Source organism: Nanorana parkeri, unplaced genomic scaffold (assembly GCF_000935625.1).
Source record: "Nanorana parkeri isolate BGI_ZX_2015 unplaced genomic scaffold, ASM93562v1 scaffold1596, whole genome shotgun sequence".
In the NCBI taxonomy this organism is placed as follows: Eukaryota; Metazoa; Chordata; class Amphibia; order Anura; family Dicroglossidae; genus Nanorana; species Nanorana parkeri.
In genome coordinates, this window is record NW_017307864.1 from 45,544 (window position 1) to 71,957 (window position 26,414).

Here is a 26,414-nt window from a genome sequence, read left to right on the forward strand (position 1 = left end):
TTATCAATCGCTCATCCCGCTTATCCTTCAGACAGGTAGTGAGTTCCTCTAGCTTGGTATAAAGTTCACTGACTCTCCTATTCCTTTCCTTCTTCCTTCGCGTGGCTATCTCTATTAGCTGACCTCTCATGGTGGCCTTGTGGGCCTCCCCGTGAGCTCCGTTTTATTGCAAAACCACATTGCATCATCCCTCCTGGTGTGGTATAGCATGACATGGAATCCAAGGTATTATGACAGAAAGCACTGCACTATGTGGTCTAGGACATGGGCCAGGGAAGGCACCTGTGTGATGTTCTGTAGGCTAAGGGAAAGGCGGAGGGCAGGGATGGCTTTGTGGGAAAATTAATGGCAGCTTGGTACCAGCAAAAAAGTGGGCTGCAGTGTTGCCAAGCTGGTATTGAGGCACTGGGGTTGATTTACTAAATGCAAATATGCTGTTCACTTTGCAAGGGAATTTGCACATTACAGGGGACATTTCCTTAGCTTGAGTTAAATGAGGTGAAGCTAACCCCTTCAGTAATAATCAACATAGGAAATATATACCAATACCAAACCTCATAGGACAATAACATAACTAAAGAAAGGCAAGGTTCCCAGGGTATTAGCAAAAATATAAAAGTTAATTTATTCAATAGTAAAAAAAGAATACAATAGTATAACAGAAACATACATGGAAAAACAAACATAACTAAAGACCGAATCTTAATAAACCGCCACCATATTCATTTGTTAAAAATATTAATGCCCTTGACAACCACACATCCACACAAAGCACACACATACAAAACAGTACTAACTGCTGAATCTTGGTAGACCTGTGTGAGAAAGTCGCAGTGCTGAACAACATTCTACAAATAATATCCTTCAGTGAGCAGTGAGCACTTTATGTAATTTGTAACAAGATGTATGCAAGCTCACTTTTTAAAGCATCTAAAACCCCCAAAATTCAATACTTTCTTTAATCGCGCTGCAACACGCAATATTGTGGTAACGCGTGTTATGGCACGATTGAGTGCATTGCGAGCGGGAGGTGTGTTTGGGGTGCTATTCAAATGAATGGCAGTAAAATGCACCCCCCGCACTGTTAGTGCACGGTAGGTGCGTTGCGCAGTATACTATATTAATCACATGGAACTGTGTGATTAACGCATCGCAGCAGTGTGAATGGACACTTAATTTGGGATGACAAGAAATTTTAGAATCCATGAAAAATGAACCTGATAAGATTTTGATTATGCAGTTCCAAATCATATCTCTAGTCAGTTCCAAATCATATCTCTAGTCACTTCCGAATCATATCTCTAGTCCATAACTGCAATCTGTTAATTTTTGTTATTTTCCCCTTTGTATCTTTTTTAGTTCCTGTTTCCTTTTCTTTCTGCGTTGCCATTTACCCTAGATATAAAGTAGAAAAGAAAGAGAGTGGGGAGTTTTTCTGAGTCGGCCTTTGTTGGAAATATTAGCAATCTTCACCAATGTACAGATAAAACTTACAAAATGTTATTGATGCATCTCGTTTAAATCCTTCTCAGGTAAAAACAAACAACAAAAAAACAACAAGTCACAATGACTTTGTGACTGGCCAACTAGTCCCACATCAGTCAGCACCACAGAGGAGGTGACCACATAATAATTGCTTAAAATATATAGTCCAAACCCATAGAGGGCATGAATAAACATAGATGAGCAGAGTTCTTACAGTGCTGATGAATGATTTTGTCTTGACGCGTTTCACCTATAAAGGCTTCCTCAGGAGAGGGACATAGTGCCTAAAGATTAAAAAAAGGCTACGCCATGGACACAAAAGGACATCCCTAACCAAATATCCAATACTACATCCTCCCCCCACCAACATACAGGGGGGGCGTGCCCGGGACTACAGAATGGGCAAAGCCCCACACGTTAACACCAGGGTGCGGCGCTATAGCTGAACTGCACATTTCTCATCAGTTCAACTATAACTCACAGCGGTGACATCTGATCCATACAGCTCTGATCAGGTGGGGATCTGTGCATCCTCCTGATCAGCCCATGTGAAAGGGGCATAAAGGGCTTTTTTCATATTTAAAAAATACACAGTTGTTGTATCGTTGTGTATTGGCTGTTAGGTAACCACGTAGAGCCTGTAATCTAATCTGCCATTTCGGCATGACTCCTGGGAATGAGGTGAGCTTTTTTTTTTTTTTATATCTGCTGTTTTATTAACATAATCACAATTTTATTAATTTAGCCTCTTGGTGGATATGATTTGCCTGTGTGCAGGGAGTGCAATGACACACCTCCTCTATGATTCACAGTTTGTCTTTGGCTTATTCTATTTCAGCTAGCTTTGTACTGACAGTTTAGTTTATGTCACCTTGACAAAGGGGTCCTTGAAATGTTGGCTGTTGACTTTGGCCATGTGTGGATTCAGTAAAGAAGTTATTTTGCTTAATAATGCCACCATGGGCAGTAGTACCTGAATTTCTAGTAGGTTAGAAAGGTACAAGTGCGAGATGATGTAGTGTACTTTTAAAATCAAAGTTTATGAAAGGACCAAACCATCAAAGTTCTATGCATTAAATAGGCCCTGGCCTGCCAGTCAAGAGCAGCACTGTATTGTTCTTCTATGGAGAGAGATAATCTAATCACTGTTCATTCATATGCCCACTTTCACATGGAGGCTGGCAGAAGCTGTTTATAGTTGGCCCAGTGCCCTTCATCTCATGAGTGATCCAGGCCTATTTCTACTAACCATGTAAAAAACAATCACCATTTTATTTAACTTTTATTGTAAAACAAGTTTAAAAAGTGTGTATGGTGTTGAATATAAGAGCACAGGCAATGCATTTATTTAATTATTTTATTTCATTTAACTTTTATGATAATTGACCATTTCTTAAAAACAATTATTAGGACAGTAAGAATGTTGAAATAGTCTTTGGCTTTATCTGTATTTGGAGGTCAGAACACCAGAGACAGTGTGGATGAACTTGTCCCAAGCAGCATGGACCGCAGCATTAAATTCTTTTGGGAAGTGAGAGGCCAGAACAACCAGGATACAGTGAGACAAAAGCTGTAAGAAAAATATGTGTTAGCCATTGTACAAACCTCCATGGAATGCACAGATTATGCAGTGATTAGCAATGCTTCTTGAACTACATTACTTTACTAATTGAAGGAGTTAATGCCTTGAAATGATTTCACAATATGATATTCAGTATATTACATTTATATATATTATTATTATATTATTTATTACATTTAAATATATATTTTATAAATTTACATTTTTCAGTAAAGTGAAGAAACACTGCCAGCTGCCTAGTGAGGAAAGGTTAGTTAATAATAATATTGGTGCAAAAAATAATAGTGTATAATGGGGCATGGCAGTCATTTATAAATGAGCTTTCAACAGCTTACAGTCATTATTGCAATGAAATCTGGACTGTAATTGGTTACTATTGGTTATTCATTATTAGATCTTTTACATTAGTTATTTGACTATAATAAACCCACATTTTGCTGATTTAAAGTGACACAAAACTCAATGCATCCAAGTACCTTAAATATTAACAAAAATGTATCTTATTTATATATCACTCGGCTGTAGAGCCTCAAATCATCTCTGAATTGGTGCTGATACTGTCCTCCTTCTGGAGGGTGGCTACTTTTGTTCCCCATGGTCCCTGTGTGTTGAAAAGTAGCCACTGCTCCAAGCTCACTTCCGCTATGGAATACAATCTCATGCTTAGTTTACTCATTTGTATTGAGATTGTAGTCCATCACGGGACCGAGCTTGGGTAGGTGGCTACTTTAAAACACACACAGGGAGCATGGGGAACAAAAGTAGCCACTTTCCAGAAGGAATGACAGTGTCTGCACAAATTCAGAGATGATTTATGGATCTACAGCTTAATGATACACAAATAACATACATATAATAGTTAAGGTACTTGAATGCATTTTAAAGATTTAACTTCTGACTTTGTTTAGTGTCACTTTAATGTGTATGTAAACTATTACTCCCTATAAAAGATTTGTGTTGCGAAATAATTTTTATTAGGGCTGCACCGATACCAAGTACCGTACTCGGTACCAGTACAGGTACAAGTACAGATTTCAAGCTCCAAGACTAGACTAGAGACAAATTCAAAAGTTAGGAGGCAGCTGTCATTTGTAAGGAGCACACAGAGCTCCTGGGATTTGTACATCTCTGTTTTAATGTACGATTTTGTTTTTATAAATATAAATAAAGGGATGCACCAATACCATTTGTGCTAGTACTGATACTTGAAAGTACTGATACATTTATGTTTATTGTCATGTGACAGTTTTTCTAAAACAATACAGACTAATGATTTCAGGACAGTGGTGGAGCTCCAGAGCCAGGTCCCAGCTGCAACCGCTGATACCCCGGTAGTTCTCATGAAAATGCCAAGTATCTGCACTGGTATCTAAAAAGTATCTGTGCATCCCTAGTTTTTATGCCATATGAAATTATCCAAAGAGTAACTATACTGAAACAGCAAAGTCATTTTTAATCACCTCAAAGTTTCCTGGGTCCACTCTCAGATTGTAGGCGTGCAGGTCGCTAATTTTGGCCAGGGCACCCTCTATATTGTCCAGATGTTTGGCAGCCTCTCCAAGGGCACCCAGGACTTTGCCACCATGTCTTTGGAGATCAGCAGATCCATGGCTCAAGTCAAAGTGGTTGAAGTAGGTCTTGGTCTGAGGGAAGCTCAAAAATAGCCTAGAATCAAAAGTCAACAATTAGTTAAGGCATGAACAGTTTATGCATACAGATTTGTTCAATTAAAATGCTCAGTGGCCCCTACTACTGACTTCCTTGTCACTAATGAGTCCATCAGTAATGTGATGGTCAGCTAGAGGATGCAGTGAGAGCTGTGAGGGAGACTGAAACTCCAAGTGTAGTTTTCCCTGTGGACTTTAACAGATTTCTCAGGATTAAAGCGGTGTTCAATGGCAAGGGCAGCAGAAAAGGTAAGCAATGTTCTTATGCAGATAATACTTTTAAAAAAAAATTGCTATAGCAAATGGGGCACTTTAATGATACACATGTTGTATTGAGATATAAACCTGAATCCTGAATTAGACCAAGAGAGTTAGCAAACAAAAGTAAAAAACTACTCGGTGGCTGTGAAAGAATATAAAGGGCCCTGTACTCTGTCAAATATGTCGCTCTGACATATATATATATATATACAGTATATATGACCTGCATATATATGTGTGTGTGTAAATGGGTAAGCCGTATTAGTCCAGTAGACAAGATGCTAAAAAAATGGGATTTGTAGTTTCATCACAGCTGCAGGGCCAGAGGTTCCCCACCCCTGCTTTAAGGCATAATAACAGTCAATAGGTCTACAACGGAAGCTTCACAGGCCCAAGGCGCTAGGTACATGGGTTTAACGATACCTATGTACAGTGTTATGAGTAAAATAGTTACCACCTTAATGAGATAACAAGATTATCTTTTACATTACCTTTCCAAAGCTTCAGCACCAAGAGAGTTCTCATTTCCGGAAACCTTGCCCCAGATGGACACAATGGCAGCCTTTTCAGCATCAGAGAAAGTCATTTTGCTGGTGATTAGTTAGTTAGCGAGAGATGAAGGCCCAAGAAACTATTACTCTCTGCTGGTTCACTAGCATTTTATAGAGGAATGGTCAGCACAATTTGGCCCCATCCCACCATTATTGGTCAGTTCTAAGCAACACCCAAACATATCTGCTGTGATTATCTGACACAGAAAAGTGCTGCCTTTGTACTAATATTTTAAAAGTCAGCTGTATACAAAACACTTGCCAGGGTGTGGTTCTATATATACAGTACATATAGTGTTTTCAGTACAGAAAAGAAATATTCTATATTTTAAAGAAAATAAATGTAATTTGTGTAAATATTGTGACATGCATGTAGTCATTAATGTACTATGGTTTCTAATATCCATCAGTATCCATTAATGAACATACATCACTGGAATCAGCAATACCCTAAGGGGAGTTTTTATTTTTAATGTTTTTCTCACTCTCTTGGGTGACAAAAGATCATTATTATTTCAATTTAAAGTTAACACTGAGCTCAGGTATCTAAGTAGTGACAGAAAAAAGTGTAGAAAAATGAGTGGCAACACAAGTGATTACCTGGATATACTGTGAAGGGAATCTATCAAAACTGGAGCAGACAAAATCTGTAGCAGCTGTGCATGGCAACCAATCAGCTTCTCTCTTTCATTTTCAAATCTTAACAAACTGAAGAGAGAAGCTGATTGGTTGTCATGCACAGCTGCTCCAGATTTTGTATGCTCCCGTTTTGATAACTTCCCCCCTGTATGTTTTGCAGACCAGGTTTTCCAAGCATCTATCCTGAAAACATTGTAATAAGTTAAAGGAGAACTCCGGGGAAATTACAAATAAACCCTTGCCGTGGTGCTGTGCTTTAAATACAAATCTCAACATGCCTTTGCCTCTGGGAATCATGTCTGTAACTGTCTTCCAATGCCTCATGGGACTTGTAATTCCAAAGCAGCTGGAGAGCCGTAGTAGCCGTGGTCTAGAATCTAAAATAAAAAAGATATACTCACTTGATCCTCAATCCCGCTTGACTTTTAGCCCACTCCCCATAGTCTCTTCCCTGGGCTTCGGTGGTCTAAGCTCTGCTGACACCCTCACATTTAATAAAAGTCCATTAATTTGCATTGAACGTGAGGGCGTCAAAAGACATTCCACAGCTGGAGCAGATGGGAAGAAAGAGGTGAGCAGTCGCTGCTGCAGGATTGAGGATCAGATGAGTATATCCATTTTTGTAGACCCTAGACCAAAACAGGCAACTTTGCAGTGTGGAGGTAGCCCCACTGCAGGGGTTAGTTTGTAAGTTTGTAAGTTTGAGTTCTTCTTTAACCAGTTGACATCCGCGGTGTTAAACCCCCTTCCCATCCAGGCCATTTTTCAGTATTCAGCGCTGCGGTACTTTGACTGACATTTATTCCGTCATGCAACGCTGTACTGAAATGAATTTTATACCCTTTTTTGGGGACAGATAGAGCTTTCTTTTGGTGGTATTTATTCACCACTGGGGTTTTTATTTGTTACTATACTAAGGAAAAATCACCGAAATTTAAAAAGAAAAACAGTTCCCCCTATATTAAATGATGAAACATTTATTATTACCCAATTTTTTGGTAAAATATAAAAGACAGGGTCAAATCGGGTAAAAAGACCCAAACATGTCAAGCCTTAAAATTGCGTGCGCGCGCGAAACCTCAAAAAACTATAATACCCAAAATTGGCCATGGGCGACGCTTTAAAAGCTTTTACCGCTCATCTGTTTAGTGTTATCTGTGATTGATGGCCCTAAAATGATAACAATCCCCCTATATAATAGCAAAGGTACACTGACAGATCCTCTTTATGGAGACAATAGGGGTCTCTGGGACCCCTAATGTCACCTGTGGACCCCAAAAGAAGCTGATGAAGCAGAGATCTGCTTCATCAGCTTCTTCTCCATGGCTATAGAAGCCAGATGACTGACAGGTGAATGCAGAAGTGATGTAATGCACATCACTTCTGCATTCACAGCCCGGAGGCAGATCAGCAAGGAAGCAGAGATCTTCTTCGTCAGCTTCTTCTCCATGGCTATAGAAGCCAGATGACTGACAGGTGAATGCAGAAGTGATGTAATGCACATCACTTCTGCATTCACAGCCCGGAGGCAGATCAGCAAGGAGCTGATCTCCCTTCCTCCTGACGCCCTCCCGACCCTATCCCGGGCCGCAGATGGGGCAGCGGATTCCGGGATTGAAGGTGAGGGGTCTGGGAACCAGCGCCGGCCGCAGACGGCGGGGGGCGGCCGAAAAAACGGGCACATATAGACGATCGGCAGGCTATAGAGCCGCCAATCGTCTATATGTGAAACACCCGGTAACGGGTGTTTGCATTGGTCGGGTCTTTTCTGGCCGTGCATGCCCGCGAGCAGAAAAAAATGCCGTCTGGAGACGGCAACCCGACAATGCTGCAGTGCCGTCCGTCCGTTTTTTTTACAATGGGCGACGGCAACTGGTTAATTTATTCGAGAGTAACTTCAGGCAAACAACTACATACACAGTTGCTAGAAAATATTTTTTTGTTGTCTAGGTCCGAGGTGAAATCCACTTTTCAGTGAGTAATGACCCGCCTCCCGGCTTCCTGATTGGCCAGAAAGCAGGCTCCCTGCTGATTGGCTGGAAAGCCAGCTTTCCAGCCAATCAGCATTGAGCCGGCTGTACAGGCCAAAATTTCTCATGGGGGACATTTTAAATGCTTTTACCGTTCATCAGTTTAGTACTTAGTGATTGATGGCCCTAGAATTATTGCTCTCATTCTGACGTTTGCGGCGATATGTAACATGTGTCGCCCAATTGTCATTTTCGCATGTAGACGCACCGGCGCGTGTTTGCGTGTGTATGTGCGTCCACGTGGAGAGGCGTGGGACTTTATTTTCTTTTTTTGCATTTTATAATTTTTCTTATATGTTACTTTCATTTTTTACATTTTTAAACACTTTTTTTTACACTAACCTTATTGCTATCTCATAGGGGACTAAGAAGCCCCCTATGTAATAGCAGATAGGGTGTGACAGGTCCTCTTTATGGAGACATCAGGGGTATTTTAGACCCCTAATGTCACCTAGTGACCCCAAAGATATCTGCTTCCCTAGCTTCTTCTTCTTGCTCTAAGATAGACAGCGTTGCTCGGTAGGTTGATCGCTTCTACATTAACAGACATCGCCAGCTGTTAATAATTACACCAAGAACACGGCTGCTGCAGCAGCCATGTTCTTGTTTTAACCACTTCTGCTGGCCGCCGTATAAAGATTGATTGCTGCCCGGAAGTGGTTAAAGTGTCACAGAGCTTACTATGCATTTTTCATGCAATTTCTCATAATGGTAAGGGTCGATTCACACCTCAGTTTTAAGACTCGTGCGATTTCACATATCAATGTGCCATGCAATTTGCATTGCACATCAATGTGCATAAAACACATGTCAAAGTTCTTTCAACAAGCACTGACATGTGTTTTCATGTGTTTCCATTGATTTCATTGTAAAAAGTACAAGCTGTAAACGTGTTAATGAACAAAAATGAGCAAAATTTTCTTTGAAGGTAAAGTTAATAAATGGAGAGATGTCACTTAACGAAGCTTGAGTTTTTTACCTATGTCTGTCCAAGAAGTAGTCAGAAAGAAGAGAGGTGGTGTTTGGGGTGGGGTGGGACCATCTGTTTGAGGGAACATACAGATAACTCCATAGGGAGCATGTCAGTGTACAGGTTAGCAAGGATAGCAAACGAGTGAAGATCAAATTGGCCAAGGTTTAATTTGACGGATGTTTTGCAGATTGTGCTAAAAGAATTCAAACTTTTCACTGAATCCCTAAAGGTGCCCATACACTGCACGATTATCGTACGAGAATCGCGGGAAATCCCGCGATCGTACGATTATCATGCAGTGTATGGAAGGCGGGCGCCCGTTTCTACTGTACGGCCGCACGTCTTCCGTCGAACAAGCAGGCTGGAAAACCCGCCGGGAATCGTACTACTCTCGGCGAGTTAGTGGCCTGCTTGTTCGACAACTGGCGAACGGACCGGTGTGCGCCCTGAGGGGGGCGGGCTTGCGATGATCGCAAGTACGATCTGCCTGTCCAAGATGGGCAGATCGTACGTTTTTTAAATTACTTTACAACCCTCGCAAGACCAAAGTCTTACGAGGGTTGTAAAGTGTATGGCCACCTTTAGAAGTCTATTATTCTATTTTGGTCATTTGTAGTGCTAATAAGCAAGCAATTGTCAGACCAAAGGCATGGGAAACTGAGTACTGCCATGGGAGACATGTATTAATGCTAACAAAATTTAAAAAAATGACATTGGGGAGAGAGCGTTTTCATGGTGACATTGACAATACACCAAACCTTTTTAAATGGTTATTAAATTCTCATTTGTTTTTGCATATAAGTACTGCTAGCAAGCAGTAGATATATGTTAAATTATTATTTTTTTAACTTTTTGAAGGGGTTCAAACTTACCAGTGTCTCCGCCGCCCAATCCCATCCGAACATCTGATAATTTCTCAGAGCGGACGCAAAGGACCTTGGGGCGTGCGCTTGCGCAGTTTAGATGTTCGGCTGGGAGACGAGGAGAGACACAATGTAAGTATATGGAGCAGCATGCACCCGCACAAACACCGTGGGATATGAGAGAAGAGGATAGGGGAGTCAGCGCTGGATCAGAGACCTGCACCAATGGTGGAGGGACAGCTAAAAACTGACATTAGTACTGTGGGATGGGGTAGGATTTGGCCTTAATGTCACTTTAATGACATGGTCTTTATAAAGCAATATGATTTTCATGGACAGCCTCAGCAACAGTGTACTAAGGCAGCACATATTTGGCTGTGGAATTGCTTGTGTTCCTTTACAATGAGCTCATTTCCATACCACAGCACCAACCCAACCTCATTTAATTCAGATTTTTTTATTTAAAAAGCTTAATCATCAAATGGTACTAAGCCTGCATTGAATGGTTGAAGTAGCAGCCACATTAGCTCTAAAATCCACAGGAAAGTATCTACCTACAAAACATATGATAAGGCTGGTACAGCTTGTTAGAAAGCGGCCAGCTGAACAACAGTTTGGTATCATTTGTGAGGTCCGTTTTATTGCAAAACCACATTGCATCATCCCTCCTGGTGTGGTATAGCATGACATGGAATCCAAGGTATTATGACAGAAAGCACTGCACTATGTGGTCTAGGACATGGGCCAAGGAAGGCACCTGTGTGATGTTCTGTAGGCTAAGGGAAAGGTGGAGGGCAGGGATGGCTTTGTGGGAAAATTAATGGCAGCTTCGTACCAGCAAAAAAGTGGGCTGCAGTATTGCCAAGCTGGTATTGAGGCACTGGGGTTGATTTTCTAAATGCAAATATGCTGTTCACTTTGCAAGGGAATTTGCACTTTGCAGGGGACATTTCCCTTAGCCTGAGTTGAATGAGGTGAACCTCTGCTGAATTCAATGATTCCATCATGTGCAAGCAAAAATACTATGCACAGGATTGGGTGTTCTTTGCAAATGACATTTCACCACATATACTTTAAAAGAGAACTAAAGCCAAATCTTTTTTTTGGCTTTACTTCTCTTTTGGGTCATAGGAGAACATTCACTAACTACAACTAACTACATTTGATTACTATAAAAGGGTGGGCTTTTTATAGTAAGGGGACTTGGTTAGCAATTCCTTTCGGCTATTGGCCCTTGTGACTACGGTGACCAGGGGCAAAGGCTAAGCAGTGTATTACAGGTTGTTTCTAATTTTGTGTGCAAACTGTCAAACTGACCACAGAACTCCGTAGATTACACTGGGATAGCCACTCTACTAGTGTAACCTGCAGGGCTGGGATATCATTGTACAATGTAAAAACAAGTGAATGTAGTCCCTATTTAACCCCTTATGTACCCTCTGTTACCCCATTTAGTTTTTGATTAACTATTTATTCCCTTTCTTTCCTGTTTTTATTGTTGACTTTTTCAGTTTTCATAAACTTTGTTAATTTTATAGCACCATAAATAACAAACACTTTTTAAAAAGCATTCTTTAATTTGTAAATATTACATTGCTGTGTACCAGAACATAATGTTAGCATGGGAAATGACAGAATACAATTTGCACTGTTGATGACCTATATTGGTTCCTAAATTTTGCTTATCATAATATCAGTAAGACCGGACGATTACATGCAGTTAGGAAGAGATCACTATCCCTGGATGCAGGTTCCTGACACAGGAATCCTTAATCGAACCTAAAATATAAGTGTGAATGAGGGCTGAAGCTGGCCGTACACTCATAGATTTCATTACATTAGAGTACACCCCTTCAATAATAATCAACATAGGAAATATATACCAATACCGAACCTCATAGGACAATAACATAACTAAAGAAAGGCAAGGTTCCCAGCGTATTACCAAAAATACAAAAGTTAATTTATTCAATAGTAAAAAAAAATACAATAGTATAACAGAAACATACATGGAAAAACATACATAACTAAAGACCGAATCTTAATAAACCACCACCATAGATGTTTGTTAAAAATATTAATGTCCTTGACAACCACACATCCACACAAAGCACACACATACAAAACAGTACTAACTGCTGAATCTTGGTAGACCTGTGTGAGAAAGTCGCAGTGCTAAAAAACATTCTACAAATAATATCCTTCAGTGAGCACAACTTTATGTAATTTGTAACGAGATGTATGCAAGCCGACTCTAAACCCCCCAAAATGCAATACTTTATTTAATCGCACTGCAACACGCGGTATTGTGGTAACGCGTGTTATGGCACGATTGAGCGCATTGTGGTGGGAGATGTGTTTGGGATGCCATTCAAATGAATGGCAGTGACATGCCCCTCCCGCACTGTTAGTGCACGGTAGGTGCATTGCGCGGTATACTGTATTAATCACATGGAACTGTGTGATTAACGCATCGCAGCAGTGTGAATGGACACTTAATTTGGGATGACAAGAAATTTTAGAATCCATGAAAAATGAACCTGATAAGATTTTGATTATGCAGTTCCAAATCATATCTCTAGTTAGTTCCAAATCATATCTCTAGTCAAGATCTGAAGGATTTCTAAAAGTCATGATAAAAGCCTTAATACATTTTCCAACAGTAATGGATATTTTGAGTGTCACAACTGCAAAGTCTAGCATAACTGCAATCTGTTATTTTTTGTTATTTTCCCCTCTGTATCTTTTCAGTTCCAGTTTCCTTTTCCTTCTGCATTGCCATTTACCCTAGATATAAAGAAGAAAAGAAAGATAGTGGGGTTTTTTTTGTGAGTCGCCCTTTGTTGGAAATATTACCAATCTGCACCAATGTACAGATAAAACTGACAACATTTTACTTATGCGTCTCGTTAAAATCGTTCTCAGGTAAAAACAAACAAAAAACCAGCAAGTCACAATGTCTTTGTGACTGGCCCACTAGTCCCACATCAGTCAGCACCTCAGAGGAGGTGACCACATAATAATTGCTTAAAATATATAATCCCAACCCATAGAGGGCATGTATAAACATAGATGAGCTGAGGTCTTACAGTGCTGATGAATGGTTTTGTCTTGAAGCCTTTCGCCTATAAAGGCTTCCTCAGGAGAGGGACTCGGTGCCTAAAGATAAAAAAAAAAAAAAGGCTACGCCATGGACACAAAAGGACATCCCGAACCCAATGTCCAATACCACATCCCCCCCCACCCCCCACAGCAGCAAACAGGGGGGACGCGCCCGGGACCACAAACCACACAATACCACCAGGGTGCGGCGCTATAGCTGAACTGCACATTTCTCATTAGTTCAACTATAGCTCACATGCGGTGACACCTGATCCATACAGCTCTGATCAGGTGGGGATCCGTGCAAAGATCCCCTCCTGATCAGCCCATGTGAAAGGGGCATAAAGGGCTCTTTTCATATTTAAAAAGTACACAGTTGTCGTATTGTTGTGTATTGGCTGTTAGGTAACCACGTAGAGCCTGTAATCTAATCTGCCATTTCAGCATGACTCCTGGGAATGAGGTGAGCTTTTTTTGTGGGGTTTTTTTTTTTATATCCGCAGTTCTATTAACATAATCACAATTTTATTAATTTAGCCTCTTGGTGGATATGATTTGCCTGTGTGCAGGGAGTGCAATGACACACCTCCTCTATGATTCACAGTTTGTCTTTGGCTTATTCTATTTCAGCTAGCTTTGTACTGACAGTTTAGTTTATGTCACCTTGACAAAGGGGTCCTTGAAATGTTGGCTGTTGACTTTGGCCATGTGTGGATTCAGTAAAGAAGTTATTTTGCTTAATAATGCCACCATGGGCAGTAGTACCTGAATTTCTAGTAGGTTAGAAAGGTACAAGTGCGAGATGATGTAGTGTACTTTTAAAATCAAAGTTTATGAAAGGACCAAACCATCAAAGTTCTATGCATTAAATAGGCCCTGGCCTGCCAGTCAAGAGCAGCACTGTATTGTTCTTCTATGGAGAGAGATAATCTAATCACTGTTCATTCATATGCCCACTTTCACATGGAGGCTGGCAGAAGCTGTTTATAGTTGGCCCAGTGCCCTTCATCTCATGAGTGATCCAGGCCTATTTCTACTAACCATGTTAAAAACAATAACCATTTTATTTAGTTTTTATAGTAAAACAAGTTTAAAAAGTGTGATATGGTGTTGAATATAAGAGCACAGGCAATATATATTTTTTAATTATTTTATTTCATTTAACTTTTCTCAATAACAATTGTTAAGACAGTAAGAATGTTGAAATAGTCTTTGGCTTTATCTGTATTTGGAGGTCAGAACACCAGAGACAGTGTGGATGAACTTGTCCCAATGCTTAGTTTAATCATTTGTATTGAGGTTGTAGTCCATAACGGGACTGAGCTTGGGGAGGTGGCTACTTTAATACACACTGGGAGCATGGGGAACAAAAGGGCAGTGTCAGCACAAATTCAGAGATGATTTGAGGATCTACAGCTTAATGATACACAAATAAGATACATTTTTGTTAGTGGTTAAGGTACTTAAGGCATTTTTAAGATTTAACTTCCGACTGAGTTTAGTGTCACTTTAATGCATATGTAAACCATTACTCCCTATAAAAGATTTGTGTTCTGAAATAATTTTTATGCCATATGAAATTATCCAAAGAGTAATAAGTTACTATACTGAAACAGCAAAGTCATTTTTAATCACCTCAAAGTTTCCTGGGTCCACTCTCAGATTGTAGGCGTGCAGGTCGCTAATTTTGGCCAGGGCACCCTCTATATTGTCCAGATGTTTGGCAGCCTCTCCAAGGGCACCCAGGACTTTGCCACCATGTCTTTGGAGATCAGCAGATCCATGGCTCAAGTCAAAGTGGTTGAAGTAGGTCTTGGTCTGAGGGAAGCTCAAAAATAGCCTAGAATCAAAAGTCAACAATTAGTTAAGGCATGAACAGTTTATGCATACAGATTTGTTCAATTAAAATACTCAGTGGCCCCTACTACTGACTTCCTTATAACTAATGAGTCCATCAGTAATGTTATGGTCAGCTAGAGGAAGCAGTGAGAGTTGTGAGGGAGACTGAAACTCCAGGAAGTGTAGTTTTCCCTGTGGACTTTAACAGATTTCTCAGGATTAAAGCGGTGTTTAATGGCACGGGCAGCAGGAAAGGTAAGCAATGTTCTTATGCAGATATTGCTTTTTTTTTTTTAAAGAAATTTGCTACAGCAAATGGGGCACTTTAATGATAGACAGGGTGTATTGAGATTTAAACCTGAATTAGACCAAGGGAGTTAGCGAACAAAAGTAACAAAACTACTCAGTGGCTGTGAAAGAATGTAAAGGGCCCTGTACTCTCTCTGAGCCGTATTAGTCCAGTAGACAAGATGTAAAAAACCCCATGGGATTTGTAGTTTCACCACAGCCCTTCTCTAAGGTATAATAATAGTCATTAAACACTAGGCCTACAACGGAAGCTTCACAGGCCCAAGGCGCTAGGTACATGGGTTTAACGATACCTATGTACAGTGTTATGAGTAAAATAGTTACCACCTTAATGAGATAACAAGATTATCTTTTACATTACCTTTCCAAAGCTTCAGCACCAAGAGAGTTCTCATTTCCGGAAACCTTGCCCCAGATGGACACAATGGCAGCCTTTTCAGCATCAGAGAAAGTCATTTTGCTGGTGATTAGTTAGTTAGCGAGAGATGAAGGCCCAAGAAACTATTACTCTCTGCTGGTTCACTAGCATTTTATAGAGGAATGGTCAGCACAATTTGGCCCCATCCCACCATTATTGGTCAGTTCTAAGCAACACCCAAACATATCTGCTGTGATTATCTGACACAGAAAAGTGCTGCCTTTGTACTATTATTTTAAAGATCAGCTATATACAAAACACTTGTCAGGATGTGTTATCTATTTATGTGTGTATTGTGTTTTCAGTACAAGTAAACATTAAGCTTACAGTATAACAGTATATTTCATATTTTAAAAAAAAGAAAACATTACTTTTATTTCCATAGTTCCAATACTGTCACATGGATTGGTATACTACACACATAGAAATTGAGATGTTCAAGAAATTTACTACAGTTTTTAATATTGATCAGCTTCTATTTATGTACATCCTTTATTGGGATCAACAAGTCAATAAGGTGGTTTTTATGACTTCTGATGGTGACAAAAGGACATTAATATTTTTACTTCCAAAAGATAATTGGGAAATGTTTTTTAAAAGAGACAGAAAAGTAAACAAATATTACATTGCAATACTGTTTCTTGCATTTAGTTAGTCTCAGTTAAGGTTTCCAAATGTATCAACATAAAGAGTTTCTGAAATTCATCAGCATAAATTCATGTTTAGTTGGTATCACCATAATGGGAGCTTTTTCCCATTTATTTCAAAGTTCTTCTGACTTTTGGGTGACAAAATACCGTGTTTCCCTGGAAATAAGACACTGTCTTATATTGTTTTGGGCTCACAAAAATACACTAGGTCTTATTTTCGGGGTAGGTCTTATTTTTTTTTTTTAATGTACAACAATCCAAAGTTAGTGCAAATCCAAATTAAATAATCCAAAATGACAAAGTTAAGAATAGGGTGATCAGAGAAATCAGGGGTGCTATAGCTTTCCAAGAGCATTTTGGTAACCAATCGCTGGCCAGAATGAGCGAAGCGCGCTTTCACTATGGATTCCTCACAGGCGGAGTGCATTTGGTATGACTCCACCTGTGACAGGAGCCGGCGCTACAGAGGAAACATCGGCTTATGTGGCTCTGCTCCCTCTGCTGCCGCCTCGCTTCCTCTAGCGATGGCTTCGTTGGCACCGCTGATTCTCTCCCGCGGTGCTTCAAGTTCCCCGTTATGCCACCACCGGCCCTGGGAAAGGTCGCAACTAGGTCTTATTTTCGGGGTAGGTCTTATATTTTAGCAATTCCCAAAAATGGTACTAGGTCTTAATTTTCGGGGTAGGTCTTATTTTCAGGGAAACAGGGTAGATGTATTATTTATATTTCATATAGATACCAGGGTTACGTATCTGAATGGACACAAAAAAGGTAATGTTGCACATAAGAGTTTACCAGTATACAGTATATGTGTCTTGTTTTACCATGTATCCTCACTACTGTGTTTCCCCGAAAATAAGACACTGTCTTATATTTTTTTGAGGCTCAGAAAACACCTCTAGGTCTTATTTTCGGGGTAGGTTTTTTATTTTAATGCACAACAGTCCACACTTATTCCTGTGCAACAGTCTACATGTATTCATATACAAAAATATGGTGATCAGGGGTGCCGTACCATTCCAAGAGCAATTTGCTAACCAATCGCTGGCCAGAATGAGCGAAGCGCACTTTCACTATCGATTCCTCACAGGCGGAGTGCATTTGGCATCACTCCGCCTGTGACAGGAGCAGGCGCTATAGAGGAGGCATCGGCTTATGCGGCTCTGCTCCCTCCGCTGTCGCCTCGCTTCCTCTAGCGCTGGCTTCATTGGCACCGCTGATTCTCTCCCACGGATCTTCAAGTTCCCCCTTATGCCACCACCGGCCCTGGGAATGATCACAACTAGGTCTTATTGTCGGGGTAGGTCTTATATTTTAGCATTCCCAAAAATAGTACTAGGTCTTATTTTCAGGGTAGGTCTTATTTTCGGGGAAACAGGGTATCTGTCCTGTAAATCTTCATATAAATACATTGATTAAAGTGAGACATCAGGGAAACAGCTACATACACAGTGGAAATAAATTAATTCTGAGATGATGGTGCTGACATGAAAAGCTGCAAACCTGGACCAGGAAATAGATGTGTCAGCTGACTGACTGTGCTGTAGGGTTGGGGTTTGTAAATTGCAAGATGGATGTAATATTGTGATAGTAATCCTTTGACAAGCAGACAAACTCCACTTCATATACTTCAAGTACCCATTTGGTTGCTAACTTGGAGTTTCAATTTAATTTGGTGACATCTATCGGATAAACGTTACCTCTTACTTTATGGTATAGCTGATTTGACTTTAAGATAACGTTTATCTAAACCCAAGAACAACCAATCCCTTGATGTAGAGGTTTCGCTTGATTCCTTTGCTTAGACTTTTCTTAATTTTTTTTATTTTAGCCTTATGATCCTGCCAGTACACACTTCCTGTCCTAGTGTGACAAGAAATGGAATTGTGATTTTCACGAATTCTTTGGCGCAATGTGTTCTTTGTCTTGTTCTCACAATTTATATATTTCAGCACTACTTTGTTTTGCATGTGCACTGGCTAGTTTGCAGTTTTGAAAGTCAACTATTTCTGAGATTGCTGTGCGTACTGTACGCAAGTACACCCAAATTATGAAATATAAACCATCTGTGCTCCAATAAAGAGCTGAGAAATAAATGATTTGGCAAGTGATGTACAGGGGTATGTAGTATAGCATGTCCACTTTGCAAAGCTTAGCTTAGTGAATGTGGAAAAGCTAAGTGAATATTTACTTTTCAAAAGATTTTTGCTTGACCATGGTTAGATGGTTGAAGTCAGCACAGCTTCACTTTGCAACGTGAACATGGTTAGCACTTCTGCCTTGCAGCACTGGTGGTCTTTGATTTGCATGGAATTTGTTTCCCTCATGCCGTCCTTTATATAGGCACTAGGGCTAACTGTCCAGAAACTTTTAGAGAGACACAAGCCTGAATTTTCCCGCCTAAACCTGCCCTTTTCCCGCCAAAATTTTACAGTTGACATTTGTCAGTTTACATCTTAAAGGGACAGTACCTAAGTTTAATGAAAGAAACCGGAAAAAAGGGAGAAATAACACCGGGACCGACACAATCCCATGTCACTGGGCCTAAATAAATTATGCTGGTAGGTTAATTGGCTCCTGCCAAAATTGGCCCTAGCATGCGTTTATGTATGCATGTGAGATAGGGGTCTTAGATTATAAGCTCGTTGAGGGCAAGGACTGATGTGAATGTACAGTTTGTAAAGAACTGCATCAGTGCTATATAAATACCTATAATAAATAAATAAACCACAATGTGTAATTTTTCATTTTGTTTTCTTCTCTTTGTTTGGAAAAACTCTAAACATTTTGTACATTGTTTGAAAAAGTTGTCCACTTTCCATTACGATCACTTCACCAAGCTCAGAGGAGTCAGCGCTGGATCGGAGATTCGCCGCAGCGCTGGAGAGAAGGCTGAAAATTACAGGAAAGAAGATGATTGGATTAAAAGACATCATTTAAGGTTAGTGCTTTAATTAACGTTGGGGTGAGGGAAAACATGTTTTGCCTTTAATGTCACTTTAAACATATAATTGAAAGGGTGCTGCATGACTCCTGATTGGTCACAGTGTGTGACATTAATAAGATATGTCACCAGCACACAAGCTTGTTTCAGAGTGCACACCTCTTCTTTATTACATGATCACATAGAAAAACAATGTTTTAGGATACTGCAGGGGGCTTGATGAAGGGTTCCTGGGTGGTCCTGAAGCATTCTTATTCAAAAAGGAGAACACAAAAATGTACCATTTTTGGTGCTCAGCGCACCTCTGCCTTGCAGCACCGGGGTTCTGGGTTTGAATCCTGACCAGGACACTATCTGCATGGAATTTGAATGTTCACCCTGTTAATTGTCTCTTGCCTAAATTGATTTTAGTATGTATACGTGGTAGATAGGGATCTTAGATGGTAAACTCTTTCAGGTAAGTGAGGGAGTAAATGAATACTATGTAAAAGTGCTGCATAAATTGATGGTGATATAAATAACAAATGTCTTACCTTTTACAGTGAAATAAACTAATGTTAAAAGTATGTTTAATCACTTGCCATCCGCCCGTTGTAAAAAAACGGATGGACGGCACTGCAGCATTGGCGGGTTGCCGTCCCCAGACGGCATTTTTTTTCTGCTCGTGCGCGCCCACGGGCAGAAAAGACCCGACCAATGCAAACACCCGTTACCGGGTGTTTCACATATAGACGATCGGCGGCTCCATAGCCCACCGATCGTCTATATGTGCTAGTTTTTTCGCCATCACTTCCGCATTCACCTGTCAGTCATCTGGCTGCTATAGCCAGAGAAAAGAAGCTGATGAAGCAGATCTCTGCTTCATCAGCTTCTTTTGGGGTCCACAGGTGACATTAGGGGTCCTAGAGACCCCTAATGTCTCCATAAAGAGGACCTGTCAGTGTGCCTTTGCTATTATATAGGGGGATTGTTATCCCCCTATATAATAGCAATAACAATAAGTGCAAAAAAAATATATAAATAAAAAAAAAATAAAAGGAACATATAAAAAAGTAAAATAAAATAAAAGTCACATATAAAAAAAGTGAAAAAACCCCCCCATAATGTTTAACTCCCCCACGTTTACGCGCCTATAAACGTAAATACGCATCCGGTGCCCCAGCGCGCAAAAACGACAATTGCGCTATACATGTTACATATCGTTGCGAACGTCGCAGTGAGAGCAATCGTTTTAGGGCCATCCATCACTGATTACACTAAACTGATGAGCGGTAACAGCTTTTAAAGCGTCGCCTATGGCCAATTTTGGGTATTATAGTTTTTTGAGGTTTCGCGCGCGCACGCAATTTTAAGGCTTGACATGTTTGGTGTCTTTTTACCCGACGTGACCCCGTCTTTTATATTTTACCAAAAAATTGGGTAATAATAAATGTTTTATCATTTAATATAGGGGAAACTGTTTTTTTTTTTAATTTCGGTAATTTTTCCTTAATATAGTAAAAAATAAAAACCCCATTGGTGAATAAATACCACCAAAAGAAAGCTCTATCTGTCCCCAAAAAAGGTATAAAATTCATTTCAGTACAGCGTTGCATGACGGAATAAATGTCAGTCAAAGTACCGCAGCGATGAATACTGAAAAATGGCCGGGATGGGAAGGGGGTTTAACACCGCGGATGTCAAAATCTATATGTGAACAGTGCAGAACTCTGGCTTAGTGGTTAGCTCTTATGCCTTGGTTCAGATCTTGACCAGGACATTATCTGTATGGAATTTCCATGTTATCCCTGTGCTTGGGTTGGTTTCCTGCCACACATCAAAGACATGCTGGTAGGCTTATCGGCTCCTGTCTAATTTGGCCTTAGTATGTGTGTAAAAGCTGTCTATACACATTCTACATGCCAGTCCTAAGCCCATGTACATGAGAAAGGTTAATGAAATACCTGGCAATGACAATAAAAAAACTCTATAGAAAAAGGCTCTCAAGTGTATCAGATTTGATGCCCATAAAATAACCAAGAGTCAAATACAATGGATCAGATAACAAGCACACATATGAGAAAAGAGGTTATGTTCATGTTTGGCAAAACACCAAATTCAATAATAATATTTGTTTAATCATTTCTATTATAGGAGTTTTAAAATTACCTGCAAGACTCCCAGAAAGTTTGCTCCCAGAAAGACTTGTAAACTGAAACGGGGTAATATACACATATTGTGTTTAGGATAATGAGTAGCAAGGTTGAGGATTTATCTCAATACAAAGTGTGCCAGATGAATGTACAGCAGAAGTGACAATTCCAGGGTGAATACCTTCGCAGAAGTTAGGCGCCCTTCTGAAAGCCGGCAATAAAGATCTGGAGAAGGAAAAACTAAACAAGCAATGAGGGCCATTGAAAACCTTGAGAACACTGTCCTGCTCACTGAACTACGGAAGTATGGAAGAGCCCTGGGGCCATGCGAAACAAAATATGAAACATAATTCCTTTTTTAAAAGTCAGAATTCTGTGTTTGAAAGTCAGAATTCTGAGTTTGAAAGTCAGAATTCTACGGAAGAGCCCTGGGGCCATGCTAAAAAAATATGAAACATAATTCTGTTTTTAAAAGTCAGAATTCTGAGTTTCAAGCTCAGAATTTTACAAACAGAATTCTGAGATTTAGTCTCAGAATTCTGTTTTTAAAATTCTAAGTTTGAACCTCAGAATTCTGACTTTTAAACACAGAATTCTGTCTTTCAAACACAATTCTGACTTTCAAACACAGAATTCTGACTTTTAAACACAGAATTATGTGTTATATTTTTTTTGTTAGCATGGCCCCAGGGCTCTTCTGTACTGAACAATCAATTGGCAAAGTAGAAATATAGTTACAGTTATCTCAGACTTGGGTCAGACATTACTGGAGGGTAAAATGGGAGAAGAAAGGGAGAAGGCTATGACGGTGAACAAGGAGATCCCCATATAATTCATTGTACAATAAAAAATATATTTAAAGTTAACCTTTTAGATCATGTTTCATGCTACACCCATATTTAGTCAGAGTGTAACCTAATACGTTGTTACATCAGGAACTCTCACTCCCCTCCAGCCCCATACTTACCTAAATTGTGGGGTTCTTCTGCCTGTAGGCTGCTGTTGAAATTTGAAAATGGCGTGGCTGTGTGAGGCCCTACCCGCACAGCCACGTCATTCATTCACAGGTCTTTTGACATGATCTGTGTATGGAGAAACTACATGTCCCATTAGGCACTGTGGAAGAGACTTTTAGTTCTCAATGGAATGCAAGTGCAGTGACATCACTGCACTTGTAGTCCATTCTTACTTCTGCCCGTCCATGTACCTAAGTGATTTGCCAACATGGACAGAGAATTCTGCAGGAGCCAGAGCATTCAACCAGGATCTACTGAACAATGCTTTGGTGGCTCCAATGCCATAAAAAAAGCACATTTTTTTATTTTTAAAAGAAGTGTGTATTTATTATTTTTTTCTTATTCACACATGCAGACTTCTCTGTCCATGTTGGCAAATCATTTAGGTACATGGACGGGCAGAAGTAAGAATGGACTACAAGTGCAGTGATGTCACTGCACTTGCATTCCATTGAGAACTAAAAGTCTATTCCACTTGTAGTCCCCGCATAGCTGGTGGTATTCTACATTGCTGTATGATGATCATACAGCAATGCAGAATACCACCAACCATGTAGGACTACAGGTCCCAGCAATACATTATAATGAAAGTCAGCTATGCAGAATACCACCAGCACCCCACCCCCCACTATAATGCATTGCTGGGACTTGTAGTCCTACATAGTTGTTGCTATTCTGCATTGCTGTATAATCATCATACAGCAATGCAGACTACCACCAGCTATGCGAGACTACAAGTCCCAGCAATACATTATCATAAAAGAACTACAGAATATCACCAGCATCCCCCCCACCCCCACACTTGCCCGCGCCCCCCTTCCCACTCCAGACTTTCCTTCCATCTCCTGCAGTGCCCTCTTCCTCGTCTTGGCGGCCAGGGGGCAGAGCTAAGAGGAGAGGGTACTCACACAGCAGACTGTGCTGCCCGGCGGTGCCTGCAGCACATTCTGCAGGACCAGTGACAGCCTCTTCATCCCTGCCATACAGCCGCCCGTACATGCTGCGGGTGGCTGTGCGTCAGTGAAGGAGCGGCACGATTTCAGGGGGGGGGGGCTCTTCTTCCTCGCTGGGCCCCCCCCCCCCCAGGTGGTGGAATGCCAGGGCCTGGTCGCAATTGCGACCGCTGCGACCCTGGTAGTTCTGCCAGTGGGTACCAGCACAGGACTGAGGATCAGGTAAGTATATCTACTTCATTTTAGACCTTAGACTAAAATGGACACTTAACCCTTGCAGTGTGGAGGTAGTCCCACTGCAAACTTACTTTTTTTTAAATGCCCAAAGTTCTTCTTTAAATAAACAGTTAACAACTTTAGCAGGCTTTCAACAAGATTCAAGTAGAGCTGAAGCCTGCTAGCAGCTTGTTCAAGTCAGAATTCCCATTATTCCCATCTGTGTTTAACATTCCCATACTGGAGCTAAACATGCTTAAAGTGAATTTATGCTTTTGCAGTCAAATTTGCAAAAACCCTCTATATGTTTGTTATGTGTTTCACTTCACACAGCATAATAAAAAAATACATATTTGTTACCTTTCAGATGTTTTGTTGGAGCAGGCAACATGGCTGAATCCAGGTATCCTAAACACCTTCACAGTGATCTGTCCTTATAGAAAGACGTGGACAGAACTGTGTAGATTGTGTTTTGCTCATTAACATACAATACAGAAGTCAGGCTTTTAATCCTTTAACCCCTCACACCCACTCATAACATTACAAAAAAGGAGAATGAAGTAGAAATGTTAACCCTTAAGGAGCCAGAAACTCTAACCCAAGTAAAAGCAATTTAAACTGCAATAAACATTTTTTTTTTAGCTTATGCTATGTGAATAGGAACATGTAACAAATACAAAATATGTAGCTATTGCTTCCCATGCTATCTGCCTGTTGATGGGGGGGGGGCATAGGGCACCTGCCTGAAATGAGAAGGACACCTCCCTGAAATTATTTCTTTCAGGTTGGGAGCCCTGTCTAAACTCAGAGGGAAAAAAAAAAGATTTTCACTTTCAGTGGCTCCCCCTCACCACTGCAAAGGTCAACTGCTTCTTTTGCCTAGGGCAGAGGTGGGCAACTCTGGCCCTCCAACTGTTGTGGAACTACAGATCCCATAATGCATTGTTAGACAGACAGTTACAGGCATGACTCCCAGAGGCAGAGGCATGTTGGGATTTGTATTTAAAGCACAGCTGGGGGGCTAGAGTTGCCCACCCCTGGCTTAGGGGATGAGCAACAAGGTAATATACTTACCATATTCCTCGCTTCCACAGATTTCCTCTTCTTCGTGTGACCTATCCTCCCAAAGCCAATGGTTGCAGCTCTTTGACGTCATCCAGTACAATGCAGGATGGATGGGAGGACACCGATGGCCCGCCACATTCCAGAGCACCATATGTAGAGTAGAGAGCTGGTTGCTGAGGGAACAAGGAATAAGGTAAGTATATCACCTTATTCATCATCCCCTAGGCAAAACAATAAGTTTTGCAGAGGGGAGGGGGACTTATTTTTCCCCGGAGTTCAGCTTTAAAATGGTGTACAGGTATAACTGTGTAGCAGTAATTCTGATGTACCCTAGTATTGTCCTCAGTTAAAAAAATAATCAGCGGAACAATACCTAGAACCACATACAGGCACACACGCACACACGTACACTATGCACAAAGACACACACATAGATTGATTTAGAAAGTGAATAATACATAACACAGGTATATATAGGTTTGATCATTCATGTTTTATTGATAGATAAAAAGCCCTCTCATTGTCATGGATTCTTTTATTCGGACTGACTGATATATGGACTTATTGCTTATCTGTACTTGGAGCACAGTGTATCAGTGATTGCAGCCAGGAACTTGTCCCATGCTGCATGAGCATGTGGTGTAAAATCCGTTGGGAAATGGATAGCCAGGACCACTAGGATGTTGTGGCAGAGCAGCTGCAAGATATAAGACAGAATTATGTATTTTAGTAAACTGCATAGACATTTTTAATCATTGCCCATTGTATATTTTGTTAACTGTCCCTTTGTGGTGGTTGGTTCTTTATGCTACCTACCACTGCTTCTATTCTATGATTGTTACAAAATAAAATAGTCTAGAATAAATAAATAAAGTTATCAGAAAGTATTAAAACAGTACTAAATATAAGTATGCTATTCTTACCAGGGTCCAGTAGCACAAAATATGAGTTTAAAGATACAGTCCAACAACAATGAGGTCCAGCATTACAGTCCATTCATTATACAAGGTTTGCCTAAATCAGTGTTCTCAACCTTTTTACAGTCACATCACCTTTTAAAAGTATGCAAAATAATTTGAGACACCCTAGTATACAATGTGAAAAACATACATTAAAAAAGTAAAAATTAACATGTGGTCCTCCCCAAGATCAATTCCAGACCCAAATCATAGACAGGGGTCTGGTATGGGGTTTAAGGGGGGACCCCAGGCAAAGAAACAAAAAGACGACCTGGAGTTCCCCCTTCACATTAGAGTCCACCTCCTTTCACATCAGGGCCATCTAAAGATTGAATTTCAGCTGATTCAGCAGAAAATGGCCAAAACTCAATCCATGAATGGGCAGCTTTAGTCCCTTTCCCAAATGGCCTATAACATATCACAATAAACTTTCAATCTTATGAGATGAACAATGTCTCACATAAAAGTTTCCTGGATCCACTCTCAGGTTGTGGGCATGCAGGTCACTGAGATTGCTCAGAGCTTCATCCAAATGGTCCAGATTTTTGCTTGCATGTCCAATGGCCTTAAGAACCTTGGATCCCTGAGACCTGATATCAGCAGATCCATGCTCCACATTTAAATGACTGAAGTATGTCTTTGTTTCTGGGCGGCATTTGAAGAGCCTGCAAGATTTAAATAAACATCATTTAATATTTTGTAAGATATTGCTGTCTAAGTTTAGCAGATTAATATATATCTATATATACAGTAATATATA

General features: G+C 40.4%; 3 protein-coding genes across 5 annotated transcripts in view; all 3 read right to left on the reverse strand.

The window, feature by feature from the left end:
* Positions 1–2,925: 2,925 nt before the first annotated feature.
* LOC108798982 (hemoglobin subunit alpha-3-like) lies at positions 2,926–5,648 on the reverse strand. Its single transcript, XM_018570784.1, has 3 exons — positions 5,487–5,648; positions 4,528–4,732; positions 2,926–3,055 (listed from the first exon to the last, which is right to left on the reverse strand). Exons 1-3 carry the CDS (start codon positions 5,579–5,581, stop codon positions 2,927–2,929), a joined length of 429 nt encoding a protein of 142 aa, XP_018426286.1. The 5' UTR covers positions 5,582–5,648; the 3' UTR covers position 2,926.
* Positions 5,649–6,505: 857 nt separating this feature from the next.
* Positions 6,506–15,824, reverse strand: LOC108798977 (hemoglobin subunit alpha-3-like). Its single transcript, XM_018570774.1, has 6 exons — positions 15,663–15,824; positions 14,789–14,993; positions 13,141–13,210; positions 10,061–10,159; positions 7,567–7,637; positions 6,506–6,562 (listed from the first exon to the last, which is right to left on the reverse strand). Exons 1-6 carry the CDS (start codon positions 15,755–15,757, stop codon positions 6,506–6,508), a joined length of 597 nt encoding a protein of 198 aa, XP_018426276.1. The 5' UTR covers positions 15,758–15,824.
* A 9,345-nt stretch (positions 15,825–25,169) lies between these two features.
* Positions 25,170–26,414, reverse strand: part of LOC108798979 (hemoglobin subunit alpha-B-like) — a 2,899-nt gene continuing 1,654 nt past the window's right edge. The window contains exons 2-3 of one of the 3 annotated variants that reach the window (XM_018570779.1): positions 26,115–26,319; positions 25,170–25,389 (exon numbers count right to left, since the gene is read on the reverse strand). In XM_018570779.1, the coding sequence (XP_018426281.1) occupies positions 25,264–25,389; positions 26,115–26,319 (331 nt within the window). In that variant the 3' untranslated portion in view covers positions 25,170–25,263. Of the gene's footprint in view, positions 25,393–26,111; positions 26,320–26,414 lie in introns of all 3 variants that reach the window. The other 2 variants (XM_018570777.1, XM_018570778.1) reach the window with 2 other exon arrangements.

Bases quoted from the DNA above. Each gene is read 5' to 3' on its own strand.
- LOC108798982 (XM_018570784.1), bottom strand. From the start codon at position 5,581: ATGACTTTCTCTGATGCTGAAAAGGCTGCCATTGTGTCCATCTGGGGC. The intron at 4,733-5,486 runs GTAATGTAAAAG...TTTTGATTCTAG, and splicing joins GGTGCTGAAGCTTTGGAAAG to GCTATTTTTGAGCTTCCCTC. The intron at 3,056-4,527 runs GTGATTAAAAAT...TTTTTCTTACAG, and splicing joins TGGACCCAGGAAACTTTGAG to CTTTTGTCTCACTGTATCCT.
- LOC108798977 (XM_018570774.1), bottom strand. From the start codon at position 15,757: ATGACTTTCTCTGATGCTGAAAAGGCTGCCATTGTGTCCATCTGGGGC. The intron at 14,994-15,662 runs GTAATGTAAAAG...TTTTGATTCTAG, and splicing joins GGTGCTGAAGCTTTGGAAAG to GCTATTTTTGAGCTTCCCTC. The intron at 7,638-10,060 runs GTAAGTTTGAAC...TGGCTTCTATAG, and splicing joins ATTGGGCGGCGGAGACACTG to CCATGGAGAAGAAGCTGACG.